Source organism: Daktulosphaira vitifoliae, unplaced genomic scaffold (assembly GCF_025091365.1).
Source record: "Daktulosphaira vitifoliae isolate Bord-2020 unplaced genomic scaffold, ASM2509136v1 Scaffold_4, whole genome shotgun sequence".
Classification (NCBI taxonomy): Eukaryota; Metazoa; Arthropoda; class Insecta; order Hemiptera; family Phylloxeridae; genus Daktulosphaira; species Daktulosphaira vitifoliae.
In genome coordinates this window covers 18,876,793-18,900,196 of record NW_026099575.1, presented here as the reverse complement: position 1 = coordinate 18,900,196, position 23,404 = coordinate 18,876,793, and the positions used below count along the sequence as shown (strand labels likewise).

At 24.7% G+C, this 23,404-nt stretch overlaps 4 protein-coding genes and 1 non-coding gene across 8 annotated transcripts in view; 3 read left to right on the top strand and 2 right to left on the bottom strand.

Annotated features, from left to right (window-relative positions):
- The first annotated feature begins 4,641 nt into the window (after nucleotides 1-4,641).
- Nucleotides 4,642-4,731, top strand: Trnay-gua (transfer RNA tyrosine (anticodon GUA)). The gene is given in 2 exon segments: nucleotides 4,642-4,678; nucleotides 4,696-4,731. It is a non-coding gene; the product is annotated as a tRNA-Tyr (tRNA).
- Nucleotides 4,732-6,733: 2,002 nt separating this feature from the next.
- LOC126905143 (store-operated calcium entry regulator STIMATE-like) lies at nucleotides 6,734-9,663 on the bottom strand. Its single transcript, XM_050684593.1, has 5 exons — nucleotides 9,307-9,663; nucleotides 7,734-7,878; nucleotides 7,424-7,545; nucleotides 7,164-7,360; nucleotides 6,734-7,078 (listed from the first exon to the last, which is right to left on the bottom strand). Exons 1-5 carry the CDS (start codon nucleotides 9,422-9,424, stop codon nucleotides 6,893-6,895), a joined length of 768 nt encoding a protein of 255 aa, XP_050540550.1. The 5' UTR covers nucleotides 9,425-9,663; the 3' UTR covers nucleotides 6,734-6,892.
- A 163-nt stretch (nucleotides 9,664-9,826) lies between these two features.
- LOC126905142 (uncharacterized) lies at nucleotides 9,827-11,057 on the top strand. Of its 3 annotated transcripts, none has more exons than XM_050684590.1 (2): nucleotides 9,827-10,118; nucleotides 10,208-11,057. In XM_050684590.1, exons 1-2 carry the CDS (start codon nucleotides 10,064-10,066, stop codon nucleotides 10,942-10,944), a joined length of 792 nt encoding a protein of 263 aa, XP_050540547.1. In that variant the 5' UTR covers nucleotides 9,827-10,063; the 3' UTR covers nucleotides 10,945-11,057. The 3 variants fall into 3 exon arrangements, with proteins under 3 accessions (XP_050540547.1, XP_050540549.1, XP_050540548.1); XM_050684592.1 differs by having other exon boundaries at nucleotides 9,827-10,132; nucleotides 10,208-11,055; XM_050684591.1 differs by having other exon boundaries at nucleotides 9,828-10,057; nucleotides 10,208-11,054.
- A 1,205-nt stretch (nucleotides 11,058-12,262) lies between these two features.
- Nucleotides 12,263-19,169, bottom strand: LOC126905137 (lipid scramblase CLPTM1L). 2 transcript variants are annotated; one of them, XM_050684579.1, is made up of 11 exons: nucleotides 18,983-19,169; nucleotides 18,734-18,896; nucleotides 18,569-18,666; nucleotides 16,873-17,205; nucleotides 16,357-16,503; nucleotides 15,390-15,528; nucleotides 15,140-15,328; nucleotides 14,525-14,712; nucleotides 14,310-14,445; nucleotides 12,570-12,685; nucleotides 12,263-12,513 (listed from the first exon to the last, which is right to left on the bottom strand). In XM_050684579.1, the coding sequence occupies exons 2-11, from the start codon at nucleotides 18,887-18,889 to the stop codon at nucleotides 12,426-12,428; spliced, it is 1,590 nt and encodes a 529-aa protein (XP_050540536.1). In that variant the 5' UTR covers nucleotides 18,890-18,896; nucleotides 18,983-19,169; the 3' UTR covers nucleotides 12,263-12,425. The 2 variants fall into 2 exon arrangements, with proteins under 2 accessions (XP_050540536.1, XP_050540537.1); XM_050684580.1 differs by lacking the exon at nucleotides 18,983-19,169 and having other exon boundaries at nucleotides 18,734-18,913.
- A 196-nt stretch (nucleotides 19,170-19,365) lies between these two features.
- The window catches only part of LOC126905145 (magnesium-dependent phosphatase 1-like), a 6,318-nt gene continuing 2,279 nt past the window's right edge, over nucleotides 19,366-23,404 (top strand). Inside the window, exons 1-4 of the mRNA XM_050684594.1 lie at nucleotides 19,366-19,529; nucleotides 19,790-19,861; nucleotides 20,257-20,317; nucleotides 20,380-20,598. Of these exons, the coding sequence (XP_050540551.1) occupies nucleotides 19,804-19,861; nucleotides 20,257-20,317; nucleotides 20,380-20,598 (338 nt within the window). The 5' untranslated portion in view covers nucleotides 19,366-19,529; nucleotides 19,790-19,803. The remainder of the gene's footprint in view (nucleotides 19,530-19,789; nucleotides 19,862-20,256; nucleotides 20,318-20,379; nucleotides 20,599-23,404) is intronic.

Sequence of the window (23,404 nt, the reverse complement as noted above, 5' to 3'; positions counted from 1 at the left end):
GTTTTCCTTGGCCAGTCTTGAGAAAAATCAAAAAAAAAAAAAATTAAATTCATTACAATTATTTTACACATAATATAAAATATTTATCTTATCCTCTGGTAATGGTATCTTCTCTTGTGAGTGAAATTGAATGTTCAAATTATTGCTGCTTTTTCCTTTATCCTTGTTGACCAATTGACGTCCATTTGCTATGTGAGTTGGTAAGTGAATAAGTTTTCTGACAACTTCACAATGAAAATCAATAAAATGTTCTGTATACTGAGGAAATTTTTTTTTGTATATGTAGAATGAGTTCCACAAAGATTATCAAGAAGATGAAACAGTACTTTCTTGCACCACTTGATGGTTTTTCTAGGACTTGAATAATATGACAGCATTTGGTCATAATATACCAGACATATTTGAGTTGTACTCGATTATTTGTTTTGATTTTTGAATATTTATCCCACGTTAATTTAGCATAGTGGTCATCAAATGATGGTATCCAGTAGTTATGTTAAAAACATCCCTTTTGTCTTTCCATCTGCTAACATAAATCGATCTCTTTCTAGAAAACTTGTGGTCTCCTTTCTTAAGTTTAACATCTTTACCTGTGATTCGAGTAGGATTATATTTTCTATTCGATCTTAGAGTTCCGGTTGTATGAGTTTAATCAAGTAATATTTTCGACAAACCAATACTATTATAAAAATTGTCCATAAAAAGATGGTGGTCTTTATTTAAATATGGTCTCAAAAGTCTCATAACTAAATCGTACAAGGCAAATATGTCATACCACGACTAAATCTGTAGACATACTAATACGATTTGTATAAGTATGTATAATAATATACACATTACTAGTAGGCCAGTCAACGAAGGAGTAATTTTGGCGAATGGCGGAAAAAATTCCCAACCAAATTTTTTTTTTTTTTAAAGTTGAATTAAGATATGTATAATGACATACTAAAAGTCCTCATCGATTGGACTTGAGCTTTTTTTTTTACAGCCTCGCAAAAGTTCAAAAATATGAGCTTTTTTAATTTTCTCAAAAAATATTTAACTTACAAAAAAAAGTTTCGTACAAAAGTTATTTAAAAAACAATTTTAAACAAAAAAGGTATCTTATATTTTTTCATTTAAACAAATATTTTTCGAGTTACATTACATTTAATATGAGTACTAAAATTTATTTTCCAATTTTTTTCATTTTACGGTTACTTTTTATCATGTTATACTTACATTAGACAAAATGTTATAAATGCATATGTGTGTATGTGTAAGTTTATTTATTTATAGTATCATTAAAGTGTAGTGTATAATAAGATACAACCGATAGAGTAAGTAATTGATTTGACGCTATATTGTTTAAACCCAACTAAACGCTAAATTGTACATTCCTAAACAACAATTATATTATGTCAATTGCCACCGGAATTTCTGCTAATAATAAAGATAATTGTCATAAAACGGCCTTTAGTCTGGTGCTGGAGGTGGTAAAAGTTGTGGCTGCCGAAAAACAGGGCTTCAATGTTCTATTATATGTGAACATTGCAAAGGTCATTGGTGTACAAATTCAATAGAAATAAAGATTGAAGATTAAGAAAATTGTACTTTTGTTGAAGATATATTCTATCAAAATTTAGAATGGGAAAATGAATAAGAAAATGGAAAAAAATTTTGTTTGATACATTTGTCAAATAAGTTTATAGTGGAGAAATACTTCATCGATTACATACTTTGCACTAGTAATGCATATAACTTGAATTTAGGATATAAATAAGGAAATAGGAGACCATGTAGTTTTTGTAATAATCCATTAAAATTTTAAAATTAAACACTATCTACAGATTTGCATCAAGGTGTTGTTTTTTGATAATGATTTTAATCATTGTCACATATCATCTATACTGCACCCAATTATACACACTGTGCCGGGACACTGCTGGTTTTTTTTTAAATAGCGATTAGTTGAAATAGTAGCAGTGGATTTACTTTAATTATTTTATTATTAATTTTAACAATAGAAGTTATTGAAGATACAGTTATAACTTTATTTGACCTTTTAAGATCTATATCATGAAAGTTATTATCTACCATTGAGTTTACTAGAACAAGACCAATTTTAGACACTTTATGACAATTAATTTTATCATTACCAGAAATTCTGGCTGGGTTGAAAAAAGAGAACATGAGGTAGGTGAAATGAGGAGATCAGTGACAATAAGCGAGAGTGTGAATGGGGAGGTAGAAAGTTTTAAGTATTTAGGATCAATAGTGCAAAAGAGCGATGGTATTGACGAGAATGTAAGACACAGGTTTAAGTGCGGGTGGTTGAAGTAGAGAGAAGCGTCTGGTGTCTTATGCGATAAAAGATTTCCAATGAGGCTAAAAGATAAATTCTACAACAATGTAGTGAGACTAGCTATGATGTATGGTTCAGAGTGTTGGGCGGTTGATAAGAAAGTAGAGCAGAAAATGAGTGTAGCAGAGAAGAAAGCTTAGTTGGATGAGTGGAGTGACTAGAAAAGATAGAATAAGGAACGATCATATAAGAGGGAGTATAGGTGTAGCATCAATCGTGGATAAGATGAGAGAAAATAGACTTAGATGATTTAGTCATGTTATGAGGAGAAAAGAAAGCCGTAAGAACAGTTATAGAAATGAATGTTGAAGGAAGAAGAGGTAGAGGAAGACCAAAAAGAGATGGAGAGATGTTATTGAATGCGATATGAGAACACCTGATGTAAGCGTAGAAGATGTTGGAGATCGTGTCAAGTGGAAGTTTAGGATGAGGGTGGCCGACCCCAAGTAGTTGGGATTAAGGCAAAGAAAAAGAAAAAGATTAGCAAAAATTCTGGTGGCAATTGACATAATATAATTGTTGTTTAGGAATGTACAATTTAGCGTTTAGTTGGGTTTAAACAATATAGCGTCAAATCAATTACTTACTCTATCGGTTGTATCTTATTATACACTACAGTTTAATGATACTATAAATAAATACTTACACATACACACATATGCATTTATAACATTTTGTCTAATGTAAGTATAACATGATAAAAAGTAACCGTAAAATGAAAAAAATTGGAAAATAAATTTTAGTACTCATATTAAATGTAATGTAACTCGAAAAATATTTGTTTAAATGAAAAAATATAAGATACCTTTTTTGTTTAAAATTGTTTTTTAAATAACTTTTGTACGAAACTTTTTTTTGTAAGTTATATATTTTTTGAGAAAATTAAAAAAGCTCATATTTTTGAACTTTTGCGAGGCTGTAAAAAAAAAAGCTCAAGTCCAATCGATGAGGACTTTTAGTATGTCATTATACATATCTTAATTCAACTTTTTAAAAAAAAAAAATTTGGTTGGGAATTTTTTCCGCCATTTTTCCTTCGTTGACTGGCCTATAGTATTATAGTTAAAATATGACGTTGATGATTAAATTGTCATTTTCTACAAATAAGATTGTATTATGCATAATAAAGAAATACAAAAAAAAACCACATTATTTTTCAACAATCTATTTTTAGAATACATCCAATACTTTGCCTAACAAGTGTGCAAGTTGTAAATGGACATTTGATCTGACTTAATACGATAAAGCTATTATAAATATGTCTGCTATAACAGTTATGTCATTTTAAGACTTCTAAATATATCATTGTTATAGCAGTTATAGTCAAGTTACGACTTAAAACACAATGACTGCTATAGCAGTGACTGTCCGTCAACGTGTTAAAGATTTGGATTAAATATAGAAATTTGGTATTTAGAAAACCTAAAACCACATTAAACTGTGTCAGTTGATCTAGAATTATTTTTATGGTAATTATCAAGGATATGTTTTCACTCAGGTATTTCAACACGTGCAATAAAACAATTTGCGTTGATATAAGAGTATATGTAAATTAATAGATATGAATTATTGAAGATAAGATTTTTGAAGGATGTATAATATCGATTGTACCCGTAACAAATGACGACTACTGTATGCTAAACAGTAAATTATTAATAGAAAATTGGTAAAAAAATCGCTAAACATAAACAAGCAATAACAGAAAAATGGTTCAACAGATAAAAAGAAATTATAAATAGAAAATTATTTAAAATTTTTTGTATTATATCCATAAAACTAAAAAATTGTTGTCATTAAAGAAAATGAAAGTTTTGGTTATTTATCCTTAGAGATAAAAAAAAAAATTAAAATATATATTATTGTAGCTTTTTTTAATTAAATAATATTTTCCTTTATAAAATTTCAAATTATCGAAAGTTGATAAGAAAATGATTATCTTTTACTTAATGAATGGCTTTGTACAATAAGATAAATATACAATGTTTGTTATAAAAACACATATGATATCATACATGACTTTACTTAGTAACAAATCATAAATATAATTTAAACGCAGAAGTTATTATTGTTGCCTGTACTATTAAATTGTATGCTGTATAACTAAATCCTTGTGCATAGGCAGTTACAATACAAGAATGTGTTACTGAACACATTTATTTCGTATGTCTCGTTTTAGTGAAAGTGCGAGTTACACTTGAATTAATCGTATAAACATGATATGAAAGGTAAATTTTACATTTAATTTAAGCGTCTTTTCATATTTATTTAAATACATTATTTTATTACACTTTAAATATCCTTCGGTAGCTCAGTTGGTAGAGCGGTGGACTGTAGTGTTAACAATCATAGTAATCCATAGGTCGTTGGTTCAAATCCGGCCCGAAGGAACTACTTTTTTTATTTCAAAGAACACATTGAAGATAAAGTTGTTATGAAGTAGATAGTAAATTGATTATCAGATCTCATTTTTGTTATCAAGGATAACTATATTTTTCGTTCATTATTTTCGATAACAGACTAACACTTGTTAATTGTTTGGTTACTGTATTAAAAACTATTATTTACTAGGGTTTGCAAAATTACTTTGAACAAATCATGCTTCTAATTTTAATTTTTAATATGAGAAATATCTCGAGAATGGTGTACATTTTTTTTTAATCATTTTTTAAATAATTGTTATTAAAAACAGTATCGCTATCCAATTAAAATTACTAACACGTCTAAGTTTTTGAAATAATAGTATTGAAATTATTAATCTCAGTGGTGATTTTGTACCATTCATTTATTAGACTTAACTTTTAAGTGAATTTTTAGTTTGCTAACAATTATTTATCCAATGATATCCGGTAGACTCTAAAATTATTATATAATTGATTAAACCATTTTAGTTTATATTTATACTAAATCATTATTGGTCAGAAAAAATAACTGAAACAAAGAAATAATTTTGATAAAAACTTAAGGTTTTAAGTTGGACAATTTTAGTTTAATTATGATTAGATATACTAATCTTATAATGATGAATGGAAATATACATTAAAAACCAAAAATATTTCATTTAATAACAAAAACTGTTTTACAATAAATTTCTCAAAAAAAAAAAAAAAACAGTGACAATAAAAGATGATAGGATAGTAGTGGGTGTCCAAGCCTTCAATACTTATAGTATAAATTGTTGGAAATTTATCATTCATTTAAATATTTTATGTAACAGTTTTAAAAAATAATTTATAAATATACTGAAGAAAATAACAGTACGATAAAATTACTTTTACTTATTAAAAAAAAAAAATATATATAAGTAGCTTAGAACATATAGGTTCTAAAGTAGTTCTTAGTATATAATAAAAACATTTTTAATGTAAAAGTAATTGTAAAATTTAAAAATAAGCAAATGACTCAAACTCCATGAATTCTTAGTGTTTCATATTAAATATTAAAATTTTTTTTTTAAATTATAAAATAACAAATAGCTTTAATATCACTATACTTTGGTGTTGATATTTTTGTGTTTAACACAATACAGATATAGGAAAAACAAATATAAAACTGTGCAAATATTTACATACATTTCCAATTTAAAATTATAGCCAAATACACAATAAAAAAAATTGCATCATTATAAATTCTGTTATCACAGTCTTAGGTTTATTAACAATATTTAATTATAATAACAACATTTAAAAAAAACTTTTGTCAATAATAAAATTTGTAATATATAATAAGACTTGGATTACATACATTTGGAACTTGATTTTAAATACATAAATAATATTAAAAACAAAAAGTTAAAAGTATAACAACTTGTGACAGAATAATTAATTATAAATATAGTTTTAATACATATAAATAAGTAAAACAAAAAGTAATAAACTTAATTTTTAGAAAATTAATTTTAATATATTGAAAAATGAACTTGAAAATAGAAAAGAATATTTATAAACATCAATTGAATTTTGAAAAAAATTGATAAGATAATTAGTATGACTAATATTGTTGGTTGTTATATTTAGAAAAACTTTTTAATGTATTGTGCTATTTTTTTAATAGTTTTGTAAAAATTCTAGTAACTTATAGATTTGAATTTACATATTATTTGAAGTTATACATCAATTTAATTTTTATATTATAACCATAATTATAGCAATAATTTTTCACATTTTTAAGTATTTAAGGTTTAGTTTAAAATACTTATTTTGCTCCAATAACTTATTAATTTAAATTACCTTTAAATATGTAATATGTAAATGAAAATTCATAATGAAAAAATAATAATACATATTAATATAGATTATGATATTGTTTTCACATCAAAGAAATGTAATAGTGAGTATTAATCAAATTATTAATTCCATAGAAAAGAAAAAAAAACCATCATAAGGATTTAAAACTGTTATAGAAGAGATCAATTGATACATAATAGGTATCTATAGCACTTAATAGAAGAATCAATAAAAAGGTTAGCATTAGAGTAATTTTTTAACACAATACAGAGTATTTAAACATTTTTGAATGAATAGTTTATATATACTACTTAATTAATTTAGGTCAAGAGCGCAAAATCATCGTAGTCTCATCTAGATTGAGCAATTCTTCATTATCAGACCCTGCAACTTCATCAAGGCGAGAATTTTGATGTACTTTGTGATACTGAATTTTCATTCGCCTAAGAAGTCCCATGCGGTGACGACTTCGATGCATCAGTATATCATCAGTCACCCAAAACATTAGTGCCTTAAATGTATAACTCAATTTAATTGATAATTGTAAAATAATATAAGTTTTTTTTATAGTAAAATATTCTATAATATACACTTACATTAATAAACAAAGGTATTATTAACATAACAATAGTTAATTCAGTAATTGGATCAGTAAATGGATACATAATAAATTTTGTAATAACTTGCCAAATTTTTAGTGAAATTAGCATAGTAATAACTATTTTAACACATAATAAAAGTGTTAGATATAATCCACATTGAACAAGCCAGATTCTAATAGATTCTGGTTTTCCTGTATAAACAGTTTTTTTTATTAAAAAAACTATTAGTCATTTGTTTTAAAATTGAGATTTACCATATTCCCCAAAATTAAACGATTCCCAATTTTTCACTCGTGCAATATGCTGAGAAAATCTTATTCCACAAAATATTAAAAGTAATCCAAGTGATGAATCTAGTAAAAAGTGTATCATATACCTATGCAAAAATCAATCAATAATAATTTTGTTAATTAAAGTTTACATCTTGTATAATTATATTTAGTAGGAATAATTGATTCTATTATAAAAGATGTCTACTACTTTGTATTATATGTTATTACTAAGAACAATGCAATACATACTTTAATTTCTAATTATAATAAAAGTAACATGAAAAATGCTTACCAAGTACAAGGATCATCTTGGAATTGTCCAGCTAATAATAAATTTGCAGAATGCATGAGTAAAGCTCCTAAACCTTGTTTTGAAGTATCAAAGAACCATACTTTCCATGGTCTACGGTCATACTTAGGTTCACAAAATCGTTTAACTATTTATTAACAAAAAAAAAAAAAACATATGATATAAAATGAAAATGATGTACAAAAACTATTAATAAATAATAAATAAATAAATATATTATATTTTTTATTTTTATTATCAACACAATACTTGTGTTTCATTTATGCATTATTTGTTTGTAGATAATAAAAATTCGTAATATCATTAATGAAAAAAGGGGTCCTGAAAAGGTACATTAATATAATAGAAGATATGTATGATGGCACTTATACCAGGGTAAAAAACATAGGAGTATTAGAAAGTTTTCGGATAAGAGTAGAAGTGCACCAAGGCTCTGCTTTAAGCCCTTACTTATTCTCTATAGTGATGGATGAAATTACTAGAGAAATACAAGGAGAGGTCCCGTGGTGCATGTTGTTTGCTGACGATATAGTGTTAATAGGAGAAAATTAATCAAAGGCTAGAGGTGTGGAGATTAGCTCTTGAAGAAAAGGTTTAAGAATAAGTAGAAGTAAGACAGAGTATATAAAGTACGAGTTTAACAAAGGAGAACACAAGGTAGGTGAAATGAGGAGGTCAGTGACAATAGATGAGGACGTGATTAGACAGGTGGAGAGTTTTATTAAGTATGTAAGGTCAGTTGTGCATAAGAGTGGTGGTATTGACGAGGATGTAAGACACAGAATTAAGAGCGGGTGGTTGAAGTGGAGAGAAGCATCTGGCGTCTTGTGCGATAAAAGAATTCCAATGAGGCTAAAAGGTAAATTCTACAAGACTGTAATAAGGCCAACTATGATGTATGGTTCAGAGTGTTGGGCGGTTGATAAGAAAGTAGAGCAGAGAATGAGTGTAGCAGAGATGAGAATGCTTATATGGATGAGTGGAGTGACTAGAAAAGATAGAATAAGGAATGAGCATATAAGAGGGAGTATAGGTGTAGCGTCAGTCGTGGATAAGATGAGAAAAAATAGACTTAGATGGTTTGGTCATGTTATGAGGAGAGAAGAATCGGAAGCTGTAAGAACAGTTATAGAAATGAATGTTGGAGGAAGAAGAGGTAGAGAGAGACCAAAAAAGAGATTGAGGGATGCTATTGAATTCGATTTGAGGACAGTTGATGTGAGTGTAGATCGTGTCAAGTGGAAGTTTAGGATAAGGGTGGCCGACCCCAAGTAGTTGGGATTAAAGCGAGGAAGAAGAAGAGATAAAATAGATTTGTATCTTAATTTTAATATTTTCCATAATATAAGTTTTAATCATTTGTTATAGTTAAATTATTGAACAATTACATAATAAGATGAAAATCTTAAAAGCTACTTTAGATTTAGATAATCAAAAGTATTAAGTCATAAGTAATTTCTTATTTAATAATTAAAATTTGTATTTATTCATATTTGGATAAATTTACATATATTTTAATACTGTAAAGGAAACATAAACTAAATTATTAACTTACTTATCAAACATAAAAACGCCAAAGTGGCTAAAAGGGCTTGTAAAAACCATCCAAAATTACCAACTAAAGCATTAGGTTTGCAATGCAAATTCGCATTGCCATCAAACATAACATCCATAATTATAAAATAATTCACTCATAAATATTAATAAAGTTATTTTTAATTTATAAATTCAGGTAATTATAAGAAACTGTGATGTACATTATAAACGGGCGAATGACTAAAATATAAAATAGTTAACATAATATCTACAAGAAAATATTTAGTTTAGAATTCTAATTGAAAAGGAATATAAGAAGAGTTACTAAAAACTTTAATCACTAGTGCAACTAATAAAATAAAAAGTTACTATATAATAATTTTTTACATTTCAGAATGATATAGGATTCATCATAATTTTAAGATAAGTTTTATGTTGTAATTGATGTAAGTAGGTAAATAATAAATTATCAGTGCGAACGCGTGTGAATTACTATTATCTTATCAAAAATGCAATGTGTTTTATTGTAACTTACAATTTTAAAGATTGTGAAAGATTTGGCTGTTTTTTTTAAATCGAGAGACGTCAAATTGTCTTATTTACCTATGTTTTTTCTCATTAATCAAAGTCTTTTAAGTTTTACATAGAAGAATTTTATCGTAATTAAGAAAGCATTGCTAATTAAACATTTTATAACTAATTATGATAGGATCTTTCAAATTTTTACAATGTCTCTGTGATAAGTTTTATTTTTTTTTGTTCTACTTAAGGTAAAAATGTTGTTCACTAACAATCAATTAATTGGAAATATTTCATGTCAATTATTTATCAGTAAATTTTGATTTGTAATTATTTTTTTGCAAATACCTTTATTTTATTATTAGTTAATTTAATATGAAATATATATTTTTAATTTTTAGTCATTGAAATGAATCTTCTTCGTGATTCAAAAGTTCGCGAGTATATAAAATCTCGAACTGTTATTTCTAATAGAAATGCACTTATGGTTTGTCAATGTTTTGAAAATTTAACATTGAAAGACTCTCACAATCAAAATGCATCCTCCATTAGTACCAATTTAGCTGAATTGGCTGCAACCTTCAAACAAGGAAAAGTTAGACATATTGTAATGTATATTACAAAAATATCATACTTTAATAGTGATATGTTAAAGTTTCTAGCAAATGAAATGTTAGAGTGTAAAGAAAATGATTTAGTAGAACAATATTTCACAGTATTGGATCAGAATTTCAGAATGCACCCTCCGTGCGCATCTTATATGAAATCTGAATATGATCAATTTTTACTTTCACCTTATAGGAAGTGTTTTAATGAAATGAGTTTATGGGAATATATTATGGATTCTTTTAATCGTATTCTTAATGGATCTCTTGAATTAGGAAATGGTAGCACTTTTGATCTAGCATTAAAAAGGTGCTTAAGATTTTGTGTTTCAGTTCTTGAAGTTGACCTTAGAGTTTGTAAAAATAATAATTCTAGAGCCATAATTATGAATTGTTTGAATTATCATCCTGGAAGAAGAACAAGAATGAGTGATATTTGTAAAATATTAGATAAACTATTTTTAACAGGATATGATATTCAAATGGAAATAATTAATCTAGCAATATTAATAAGTGACATGATGTCTGAATAAATTTTGAACTTTTTAATCTATTATTATGTTATAAATAAGAATAATTTTGATTTTATTATTATATGTGAAGAACATACAAATATATATATTTTATCAAATAAAAAGTATTTAAATATAATATTTATTAAATGAACACACACAAACACATATTTAGTTTTGTTGACTATTTTTAATGATATTAAAGAATAACGTAATTAAAAGTTTATGTCCTAAAAATATTAAAATAACATTCTGAAGTATTATTTTTATTTCTGTTAAAAATTGTTAAATTTGGAATAAAATAATAAAATATTTTAATATTGATATTAGTAAGACAGTAAAATTACACAATAATTACTTATATTGGAGAAAATTTTAATATAATAATGAAATTAAATGGTTTGATATCTTATTATGTAATAAAACAAGGAAAAAATGCTTTTCTGAAAAATTACTTGCATGCTCCTATTTTCAAAGTTTTTTTTTCAATGGAAGTACTAGGTCATGAAACTATGGGAAAATTATTGGTAAAGGTCTGAAAATTTAGTGAATTACCAAAAAGCAAACTTTAACCACATACCCAATACGTTTCATTATTTTTTCTTTTTGAATTTTTCTGATTTAAAAAATTTAATTCTTATTATATTTTTGTTACATTGATTCTGAAGTAATAGTTTTCTGCAAAATACTTATTGTGACTGGCGTAGCCGGTTATCCCTAAACAGAATCGGTGACATATTTATAAAGAAGAGGCTTACACACTGATGTCAAAAGCTAGAGGTTTTGGGGCGGAGCCTAGTATTGTAATATTAAAATTATCAAAAATAAAATACTTTATTTTCTTTTGAATTTTTAAATTTACTTTTACTATGTTGGAATAGTTTAACACAATAGATAACATTACAATCTTAACGAGAAGATATTGTATAATACAGAACTGTATTATATTATCTTCTCATAAATAATTTTAATTATGTATACAAAAATATATCTATGAATAATTCATTATCTTAAAATTAATAAGAAATGATACATGATAATTGAGTATAGAGCTATTTTTTTCCCTCAATTATTTACAAATATAATGATGTAGGTTATAAAGAAAATTATTAGTAATTAACAAAGAAATGTAAATAGGGGTTCAAACTTTATATCTATTATAATAAAACTTATAACTATTATATCATTAAATAGTGATATATTTAGAATACAAAATTATTAACAATTTCTAAAGAGAGATTTTAAAATTGATTAATTTATTCTACTTTTACTCTTTAAAGCATGTTGATTGTTGTTTATATTTTTCTGTTGCCAATTTTTTGTAAAATAAACTGAATAATAGATATTATTTTTTTCTTTATAATTATATCTAAGTAATAATTAAAGATGAACTGTACAATTTATAAAGAATTTAAATTACATGGAAAAATTAAGTTCCATAATTTATAATTTTATAGTAATGAGCAATATTACATTATTATAAAACAAAAAGTAATTAAATATTATTCATCTTTCTTCTTAGTTATTTCTGAAATTGTATCTGTTACTTCAGTGTCTTCATCTAATCTGTTATGGTCAACCGGATAAAGCCTAAAATTAAATTTTTATTTTTATTATAATTTTATAATACCTATATTGTTAATTACCATCTTTGATATATGTAAATTAAAAACACAATATCATCTCTAAAGCATGCTAATCGATGAGCAGTTGGCATTGGAATGATGAAAGCAAATAGGTCATCAATAAAAGTGTTAAACGCCTATAATGGTAAATATTTAACAATTTTAGTAAACTATTTAAAAAATTACATTTTTTAAAATAATAAAATAAATTTAAAATGTTAATTATTAACAAGTGTAGTACCTAAAGATTAAAAATAAAAGCTTTTTGATAGTTAAAACTTTGAAACAAATAAAAATATCGGAGTATTTTTTTTTTAAAAACTTGTATTTTTAGAATAACAATATCAATATTGTCAAAAAAAAAAATTGATATATGAATCTATATAGTTACTCATAAGTAATATATTGTACCTATTATATATTAAAATTAGGGATAAAAACATTGGAGTGTGCACAAGGACAGTAAAATTTGCTTCTGCTGCTCCTAAATGGTCTGATATATTAGGTGAATTAGTTAGAATCAACATAGGTCATCCAAATGTTGATACCGAACCTTAGAAATCCCCTAAGAAGAAGATTTGACTAGAAAGTGGTCAGACTTAAAATAATTGAATTTAGTAGGACTTTTTGTAGTCCTACTACAACCGACTTTTCTAATAACATATCATATTATAGCATTCCCCATCAAAATAAATAAAAATTAAATATTATTACAAAAAAACGTTAGCACAGTGGGGTCGCGGCATAGTGGAGACATAGTTGGGTCCAGTATAGATTTTATCTGACAGTGATTACAATCACTATCATAAAAAACTCTTCGATGCAAATCTGTAGATAGTGTTTAATTTTAAAAAATTGATGGATAATTGCAAAAGCAACATCAACTTCTATTAAAATAAAATACAAAACCCATAATTTTAATACAAAAATAGCATATTTTTGAATACGGTAGCCATTTGCATATAGAAGATAGGTCGTCGGGACAAATTTTTTTTTTTCATTTTGTAGTACATCAAATAAGCTTTAATTTTATATATGTTTAAAGGACGCAGTATTTTTCAATTTACTAAATATATTACTATAAACTTCATCAATTGAATGTTCTAGCAATGTCTCTATCTGTAAGGAGGAAAGGGGAATTAGAGAGTAATTACTTACTCTTGAAATATTTAGGGACAATTAATTGAAATTGCATAAAACATAAACTTAATTTTTTAAGTAGGCCAATGTAGGTCTTTGTTGCTTTGGATCCAAAAATCTATACATGTCTAAGGCTAGAAATCAAAATTATTTAGGTTTTTTGACAATTTTTACCATATTTAGTAAGTTAATTGACCTATACCAATTTCTTTTCAAGAAATTCTTGGGTTAATAATTGTAGATAGGCCCAGATTAAGGAGAGAGTAATGGAGACAAACATTCCAAAGCCCATGAGCTTAAAATTCCTTAAATTTTATTAGCTAGTCATGATTAGTAACAAAGTTTTTCTGGTGTTTCTTTGCTCATCATTGAATTCTGTAATTATTTTTTCAACATGTACTAAAATTTGTTTTAACATATATGAACTTTTATATATTACACATAAGAAAAATTATAAAGATCAAAATTGTATCAGTTCCTAGATTTATAAATATTGTTTGAAAATAGAATATATTTATTTATTTATTAATAGCCTTTATATTGTAAAAATATTTATCGTAATAGGGTACAGATAGTAAAGTATGATAATTATTATAAGAAGTTAGTAAAATATCTTTTTACCTTATACATAAAAGTTTTCCAAGGTAAATGAGCTACAGATTTTAATCTGTAATTAATGAACAACTGGGGCAACATAAATAGAAATCCAAAAGCATACACTCCATTTACTAAACTTTTTATGCTCCATGAATAAATACTAAAAAATAAATTATTTTTTTTAATTAATCATTAATTATATCAATATTTTTAATTAAAAATAATCTATAATGATTTACCTTTTTTGAGGTTCGTATACTAAGGAATATATAGCAGCGCCAATACAAAGGGGGTATAAGACATATGATAGATATTTCATTGACTCTGCATCAAATTTTTTAGTATCTAATTCTGCACGATTCAATGTGACTTGTTTAAATTTTAATTTTCTCCAATCAACTGGTATAATTTTAAATACTTTCCAAATCTAAAATAAAATAAAATTTTAACAAAAATTTTAATAAAAATTCATAGTTTTTTTAGGTCAATGTAAAATTAATTTAAGTTAAAGAATTAGACATTTTAGTATTGTATTATATTCTCTATATCTGTATCTTTCATATGACATATTATTATTTGATTTTGGACAGTTATTACAAAAATTAGATAACTTTAAAAGCTTCCACACTTTTTTTCAAAAAATATTTATAATCTCAAAGAGCTATAGGGCAATATCTATGGTTAATGCTGAAATCAGTGATTTTAATATACTCAGAAATGATTTTATACATCTCTGCAACTGAAAATTTTTTTTTTTGTTGATCAGCGTATTACAGTTTAAAAAATTAATCAATTTTATAATATACATGTTTAAACTAAATAATCTGAAAAGAGGTATGTAACTTATTACTTACTTCTATAACAGAGCTTATTGTACTTGGAATAATAATAAGCAATGAAGCTTTTTCTTCTATCAAATAAAGAAGAACTATTGCTTGACTGAATGCACGCCATAAAACCAGACGAGATGATAAACCAGCCATGGTTTTTCTTGATCGCCAAAATGAAATATCGTTTTTAAATGCAAGAAAATCAAATAGGAGCTGCAATTATTTTTAAAGAAAAATAAATAATACCTATTATGTAATATAAGATCAAACTTACGTGAATAAATGCAACAAGAATTGAGATTAACAATAAATAATGATTTGTATCAAAAATAGCCTTTATTTCATCAATATCTTTATCTTTGAAACCAAATTGTTTCATAGTTTCCATAGCTAATTGTGTTTGGGTTAATATTCTAAAACAAGAAGTAATACTTATTTAAAGTTATTTAAATAATGGTTGTCACTGATTAGAATTGTAAATACAGGGTTATTTATCAGGAACCACTTAATTAAACAAAAAATAAAAATAGTATTGAGAATTTTTTTTTGTTTCTTTTAGGTGTATGCTTTCTTAATTTATCAATGATGAAATATTTATTATGTTTATCCTTTATATCTTAAAAGTGTGATATTTTTATTTTTTCAGAAGGGAATATACTGAATAAACTAGTTTATTTAATAGCTGATGATGATCTTATTAAGAAAAGTACTAGACAACAACATCTTTTGGATCAGTATTTCGGAATTTTTTTGTTATTTTTAAACATAGATAGGAGGAAGAGTATGGTTGAGAAATGATTATTGATAAAATAACAGCATCCACATCTCACCATAAGTTTACATTTTAAAAAGCTAATAACTTCTTAAATACTGATTTAGAAGTTATTATTAATCAGTAATTTTCTTAATTAGATCATTATCTATTAAAAAAGCTAGTTAATAAAATATGTTGGCATTTAAAAAAATGAAGTTTACACCCTAAGGAATAAACATAAAAAATACTTCATGATTGATAAATTAAAAAAACATATAATCTAAAAGAAACAAAAATAAAAATTGTCAATATTATTTTTAGTTAATAAGAATTGATTGGTGGTTATTATTTATAATTAAAAAATTAATATAAACATAATTTTTTATTTTTTGATTAATTAAGTGGTTCAAGATAAATAAACTATACAGAATATATACAAGATGATCCCATCCTCTATATAAATATAAAAAAAAAAGTTCTATATTACCTTAAACCTGCATAGCTTATAGGTTCATAGCGAAGTAGTACAGGCACTGAAGAGGTATCATTATCTATTTTTGTAACATTATATGATCGATCTTGAAGAAAATTATGTAAAAATACTGGTAAATACTCTTGGCTTTGTCTATATCTCCTGATTAAATAAAGATAAAAATTTAATTTAAGAAAATATCTAAATATTTTAGGGCATATATAAGGTGCAGCAGCAAATTTATTATTTTTCTAAATGATTGGAAAATTCATATAACATAAGAAATGGATATTAAATGTTATTAATGTGTTCCTTGTCCCATAGAATTATAGTAACTATGAAACTTTAAATAAAACCATAAAATGTTGTAACATTGAATCAATGAAACAACTAAATTCAGCAAATCATCTTGTTGGATAGTTGAATCATTTTCAAGACAAGTGGATTAGACTTGATATTTTCACATGTTTAATATTTTATTAAATGCAAGTTATTAAAAGTCTATAAAGCTTCTTACAAATTAAAACATACCTGATATACTGAAAAATATCAGTTGGCATATGGATTTGTGATAAATGTAATGGTTCGGATAACATGCTTACAGGCATTACAGCTTTTATATGAGTAACAGGTTTTTCTGAATTCTTCTGAATATTTTTATCATCATTAAGCAATTGAAAAATTTTATAATCCGGAATTTTATAAATTGACATTGGTACTAATGTATAGACTGTATCATAATCAGATAATAATGATGTCCACAACTCTCCTGATTGTCGAGTATCTTTGACTTTACTCAAAAATACATGGCCATATAAAGTACCATTTTTTTTTGTATTTCGTGGAAGTTGTACAGTCATTACTCTGTTAATTAAAAGTAAAAGAAAAAGTTTAAAAATAAATAAACTAATAAAACTCAAAATAATACTGTACAATTAAATTATATTTTATATTAATTTCACTCTTATATTTTTATTTTGTAATTTAATATAATATATTTAGTGAAATCAGTGATGTATTTGGAGAAAGCATAGGACTACATGCCGCCCTCAAAGTTTTTATGTTAGCTTGAAAGTTTTTTTTGTGTCCCTCCCCTACTATGAATTTTTAAATACTACCTTGAGTGAAATTTGATTAAAATTATTACTGGTATAAGTGATTTAATTTAAATAACTCATATACTTAATGTATAAATGAAAAAAATCTAACAATTATTAAAATGCAGTTACTTTTATATGATAAAAGTAATGTAACTTCATTACTTATTACATTCAATAATTTTTAAATAGTTTAATTATTAATATATTAAGTACTTTGTTAATTTAATTTAATATAATTAACAGGTTGTTGAAGGTTCAAAAGTCTCAGTGCTAATAATAAATGGGGACTTTAATAACTTTTATCCTTATGATTTTTAGTTAGTACCAAACTTCAAAAGAAACATGTCAAAATTTCATGACATTTCATCAATGTATTTCTAAGTTACAGTCATAGTTACTTTTGTTATTGCGTAAGCAATGGATAAAAACAAATTTAATACGTTGATTAAACACTGCTATTTTATGGGAAAAAACACTGTGAAAACCCAGGAATGGCTTGAAAAGTGTTATAAGAACTCTGCCTTGTTGAAAACAACTATTTGTTGCCGATTTTCTGAATTTACACACGGTCTTATAGTCTCAAATGATGCTGAATGTTGAGGACTCCCGCTCAAGTGAGGTAGATACACCAGAAAACCAAAAATAACCATGAAATTGTAATGAAAAATCGTAAAGTGAAAGTGTGTGAGATAATTGACATTATAAAAATCTAAATGGACCGCGTGCATCATATTTTACAATAACATTTGGATATGAGAAAGGTATGCTCGAAATGGGTACCTCGTTTGCTAACAGTGGACCGAATAAATAATGTGTCGATGATTCATAAAGCTGTTTAGAGCTATTTAACAAGAAGGAATTTTTGATTTGATATGTGACAATGGATAAAGAAGGAAACTATGTCTAATAACTATGTCTAGCTAATAAAGTCAAATTTTGTGAATAGAATGTGTGTTTATTTGTTAGACTTTTTGAACAACCTGTTACAAAATAGACATTTTTGTAGCATATGCATTAAATACTATGTAAAATATTAAAGAGTATATTCTTTGTATCAACAGGTGTAGTTCAGTGGATTATTTTTTAATAGTTAATTATACATCATAACTACGTAAAAAATATTTTACCTTTCATATGGCTCATCATATTTTGGCAAATGATAATTGCTAACATGTATTACTTGAGATCCTTTTGGATTGGATTGTGTTGAAACAAATACATTTAACTAAAAATAAATAGGATTATATATATATATATATATATAAATGTATTTATTTTAAACAAATACATACTTCTAAATTTGGTTTTCTCAATAAATAAGGTTTCAAACATAATCCTTCATGGGAACATTTGGGTGGCTGTATCATAACCCATATTGAATAAAAAAGATTAATAAGGTATACTAAAAAAACTAGTGATACAATACTTCCAAATGAAGGAATTTTCATTTTAAAACTGAAAAATATTTTTAAACTTCTAAATTAACTGAAAAAAATTACTTTAATAGGATAACACACATTGTAAAATGTAATTATACTTACAAAATTAATATAATAAGACTTCAAAAAACAAACTTATAAATATTCATCTTAGGTGAGGATAGAATATTTTAATTTATTAAACACAACTAATGAAACATACTATAAATAAATGAATTGGAAATTAATAAAATTTTCTTAAAAACACTTTGTTACTACATTTAACAGTGTTAACAATAACATTTACTGATGTACATGAATTTTAAATAAATAGGAACTATCTTTACTACTTCTTTTTAATAAGAGTACACGTATGAATTTTTTAAAGAAAGTGAAATTAGATTAATATTTCAACTTTATTGATAATAATTTTTGTAACAGAAAATGCCGGTGGTTACCATAGATAGTAAATTAGTAATCATAAATAGTTTTATGATAACAAAATAGTGTATTTAAGCGGTTATTGTTCTTTTTTCTGCTTAGTCCAGAATTTTTTTGTAAATATGTTGCAACTCTTAACTCATCTTTTATCTTACAAAGATTTATTGATTAACCAACAAAATTATATTTTTGAACTTCTTTAGCTTTTTTCAAAAAATCAAAAACCGGGGTAATTTTTACATTGTTAAAAAATGCATGTATTTAATTTCAATGTTTATAATGTTACATAAATAAAAAAACATTAAAAGATTTAAAATGTATAAGTGTAATCAAATTTCCTTATTTATTTTAATGTAGCACTTGTTTTTTACGATTTATTATTAAAATTTATTGATTAACATTGTACTTGTGTACAATAATATATTGTGAAATTTCAATGTGTAATCATATATTAAAAATTAAATAATTAATTTAAATTTTTTGTTTTAGAAATTTAATGAAGTATGTCAAGCTCAATTGAAACTTTTAAAAAAATACCAAAAATGGTAATTTTTGACTTAGGTAATTTTAAGATTATTTACTTTCTTAAAATTTTTAAATATGAATAAATAATTAACAATAATCAAAAGGATTAGTGGATAAAAGTGATTAATAACATTTTACATTTCATAGAAAGATATTTTTCAATCACATGTATCATTATATAAATCAATTCTATTGTATTATTACTTGACAAATAAAATATTTAATGTGATATCATCATTTGTTTTAGTAAAACAAGTACATTTTTGAAATGTTAGTAATCATTTTTATTTTCTGACCTCTTCAATTTTAGTCAAACTTTAATAAGTAGTAAATGGTAAGTAAATGAATTTAGATGCTGAACTAAAAATTTAGTTCTGTAAAAAAGTGTAAATGAGCATAAATATTATTATCTATTTATTTAATGATTGTAGATTATACTTTATGGCCATTTTGGGTTGATACACATGTGGATCCTCCATTTCATAAAAATTCGTAATACATTTAATACTCATTACATTATATTATTTCACAGTACTAAAGATATATTTTTTTAGATCTGGAAAAATAGAAGATAAAAGAGGACAAATAATAAAATGTTATCCAGAATCTTCAAAAGTATTAGAATTTTTATCATTAAATAAAATTAGTATAAGTATTGCATCAAGAACTGGCGAAGTAGATGGAGCTGAGCAACTATTAAAGTTATTTGGTTGGAATAAATTTATTCAAAATAAACAAATATATCCTGGAAGTAAAGTTACTCACATTAAAAGGTGAATTTGTTAAATATTAACTTAATGAATACTTTGAGCCAATGTGTAACAATGAGAGGAAGGTAAAAAGTTAGGACAATCATTTTTAGCTTTGATTTTTTTTGTGTCTGTAGACACTTTTTCTCAGATCTCACTGAACCGATTTCTTTCAACAATACGTCAAAAGATCACAAATCGTATATAGTTGAAGACATTACCTTCAAAAATTAAAAAAAATTTCCCTTGTTTTCTGTAAATGCGGGAAATCTCCAAAAAAATTACAAATTTAAAAATCGCTAATTTTCAACATTTTTTCAATTTTTTTTCTTAAAATTGTCATAACTTTTTCAAAAATGACCAAATCAAAATAAAATTTTTTTTTATAGATGCATGATGTCTTTAACTATCATTTATTATATTTTTATATACGCTGACGCTTTTATATTTACCTTAAATTAAAGCTTATGTAATATATTTTATTATAGAAAAAAAATGTTGGACTTTATTTTGTCTTCATGATGAAAATTATTACCGTATGCTATTTTTGTGTTAAAATTTCTCGATTTTATATTTAAAATTTTTACTTTACTAATAAAAAATGTATGGATCAATACAATTTCTTTATGAGAAATAATATTTATATACTTCTTTCATTCAACATAATTTTTTTTTAAAATCGGACCTTTTTCATTAATACAGGGGGGTTCAAAACTTAAAAATGCATATAGAAAGTAATACTTTTTCAACTTAATTTTTGAAAGTGTGACTTTATTTTTTTTCATGGTAAAAATAGATATCAAAGTTAATAAAAAAAATACGATTTTTGTAAAAAAATCTTTTTTATATTTTTAACTTTATAATGCTATAAATTTTTGAAAAATGTATAATTTTTTTAAGATAAGTACTATTTATATTCTTTTTTTTATGCTACATACTTTTTTTTTAAATCTGACCATTTCCCATTATATATTTATATATTTATTCATATATTACACTTATAAATATTAAAACTTGTAATCAGGATATAAATGGAAATATGAAATCACGTAGCTTTTGGAATAATCCACCAATTTTTTAAAATTAAACATTATCTACAGATTTGCATCAAAGCGTTTTTTATGATAGTGATTTTAATCACTGTCAGATATTATTATATTTGACTTAACTATGCCACATCCCCACTGTGCTGGGTTTTTATAAATTATATTGTACTTATTGAAAACTACTTTACAATTAAGAATGTATGATCAACTAATATTATGAATAGATATTTTAAAGGTAGTTAATTCTTCAAAATATTGGCTTGAGTAAGAAGTAGGTTTGTTTTAAAAATAAATTTGTTTTTATTTTTATCTATTTCTCAACCATACTTTTCCAATCCAGTTGTCAAAATAATATCTACAAGATCAATATTAAGTTAATTAATCAGAGCAACAATTCTTCTGGCGTGGAATTCATAAATTGCCCGAAAGATGGGAAAAATGTATAAGTAGCGATGGGCAATATTCGAATAGGATGTATGGTATCAGTTTTGTACAATAAACTAGTATTTTATGTCAAATAATTCCGGTTTCATATTTACACACCTGGTATACATAATCTAAGAGGGCAATAATCATTTTTAATTGCTCCAAAGCATAAATACTGGAGTTCGTTCTACTTTGTAGTTATGTAGATTTTCTTGTCCTCTCTGGCAAAAGCAATAGTTTTTTAAGAGGACAATGTTAGACATTAACTAAATTAAATCTGTTGAAAATATATATAGTTAAATAATTTAATATGTTTAATCATTAATAGTGCAATTATTGCATTCCATATAATATTATTAAATATTTTCTTGTCAACTAAATATTACAGAAATCAGTACTAATATATAAAAGATATGAATCCAAAAATATCTTAAACAAATTATATTCACAAATAATAATTTATAGTACAATACAAGTTATAATAATGAATTTTTTATAATAATTAATTTGATGCTTATTAAATATGCCAATTTGAATATATTTATTATTATTAACGTTTTATAATCTTACTAATTAATATAATACAATAGCTAATAAAAAAAATTGTCATTGATGTGAGATGTCAATTTTAAATATTTTAGGATACACAGATTATCTGAAAAACAATCACTGATAGGGTAATTCTGAGGTCATTTTAAGAACTAACAATCCTGAACAACTTAAAAATGACTCCCTTCACAATCCAAAACTGACATTTTTTTTTTTAGCCAATGAAATTGAAACGAATAAAATAATATCATTTTACAACACTATCAAGTAAGCTAAAAAACAGAAGGTAATTTTTTTTTTATTTCAATTAGTTTTTTTAATGGAAAAATCTAGTAAAAATTCTAATCATGAATTAAATAATAAATTATATCAACCAATTCCTTAAAGAAAATTCTAAAGTAGGGAATACAACTCTCCAAAAGTAATTATTTATAACAAAATCTATATAATTTTAATGAAAATTTATAGGACATATGATATGTGTTACACTGTCATCCACATATTAGAAATTAAAATATATATATATATATATATATATTCAGTATTATGTATTTTTTTATGTAGAATTTTGTACATATGAAATTAATTTTTATACAACCATCATTATCCCAAGAAAATAGCTTTTTTGCTCTGGGTACCATCTTAAAATTTCCCAGCACCCACATTTGAAAATGTTAGACATTAACTAAATTAAATCTGTTGAAAATTTATATAGTTAAATAATATGTTCAATCATTAATAGTGTAATTTAGAAAATAAGTTATTAAGATTGTAAACCGCAAATCTTGATTAATATTATTTATTGTCTG

Excerpts from the sequence above, each read along its gene's own strand:
- LOC126905143 (XM_050684593.1), bottom strand. The coding sequence starts at position 9,424 with ATGGATGTTATGTTTGATGGCAATGCGAATTTGCATTGCAAACCTAAT. Across the intron at positions 7,879-9,306 it reads GGCGTTTTTATGTTTGATAA|TTAAACGATTTTGTGAACCT; the intron begins GTAAGTTAATAA and ends GTTAATAAATAG. Across the intron at positions 7,361-7,423 it reads GTTTAATTTTGGGGAATATG|GAAAACCAGAATCTATTAGA; the intron begins GTAAATCTCAAT and ends CTGTTTATACAG.
- LOC126905142 (XM_050684590.1), top strand. The coding sequence starts at position 10,064 with ATGTTGTTCACTAACAATCAATTAATTGGAAATATTTCATGTCAATTA. Across the intron at positions 10,119-10,207 it reads TTCATGTCAATTATTTATCA|TCATTGAAATGAATCTTCTT; the intron begins GTAAATTTTGAT and ends TTTAATTTTTAG.
- LOC126905137 (XM_050684579.1), bottom strand. The coding sequence starts at position 18,889 with ATGAAAATTCCTTCATTTGGAAGTATTGTATCACTAGTTTTTTTAGTA. Across the intron at positions 15,529-16,356 it reads ATAAGCTATGCAGGTTTAAG|AATATTAACCCAAACACAAT; the intron begins GTAATATAGAAC and ends TTCTTGTTTTAG. Across the intron at positions 12,514-12,569 it reads ATTTACATATATCAAAGATG|GCTTTATCCGGTTGACCATA; the intron begins GTAATTAACAAT and ends ATTTAATTTTAG.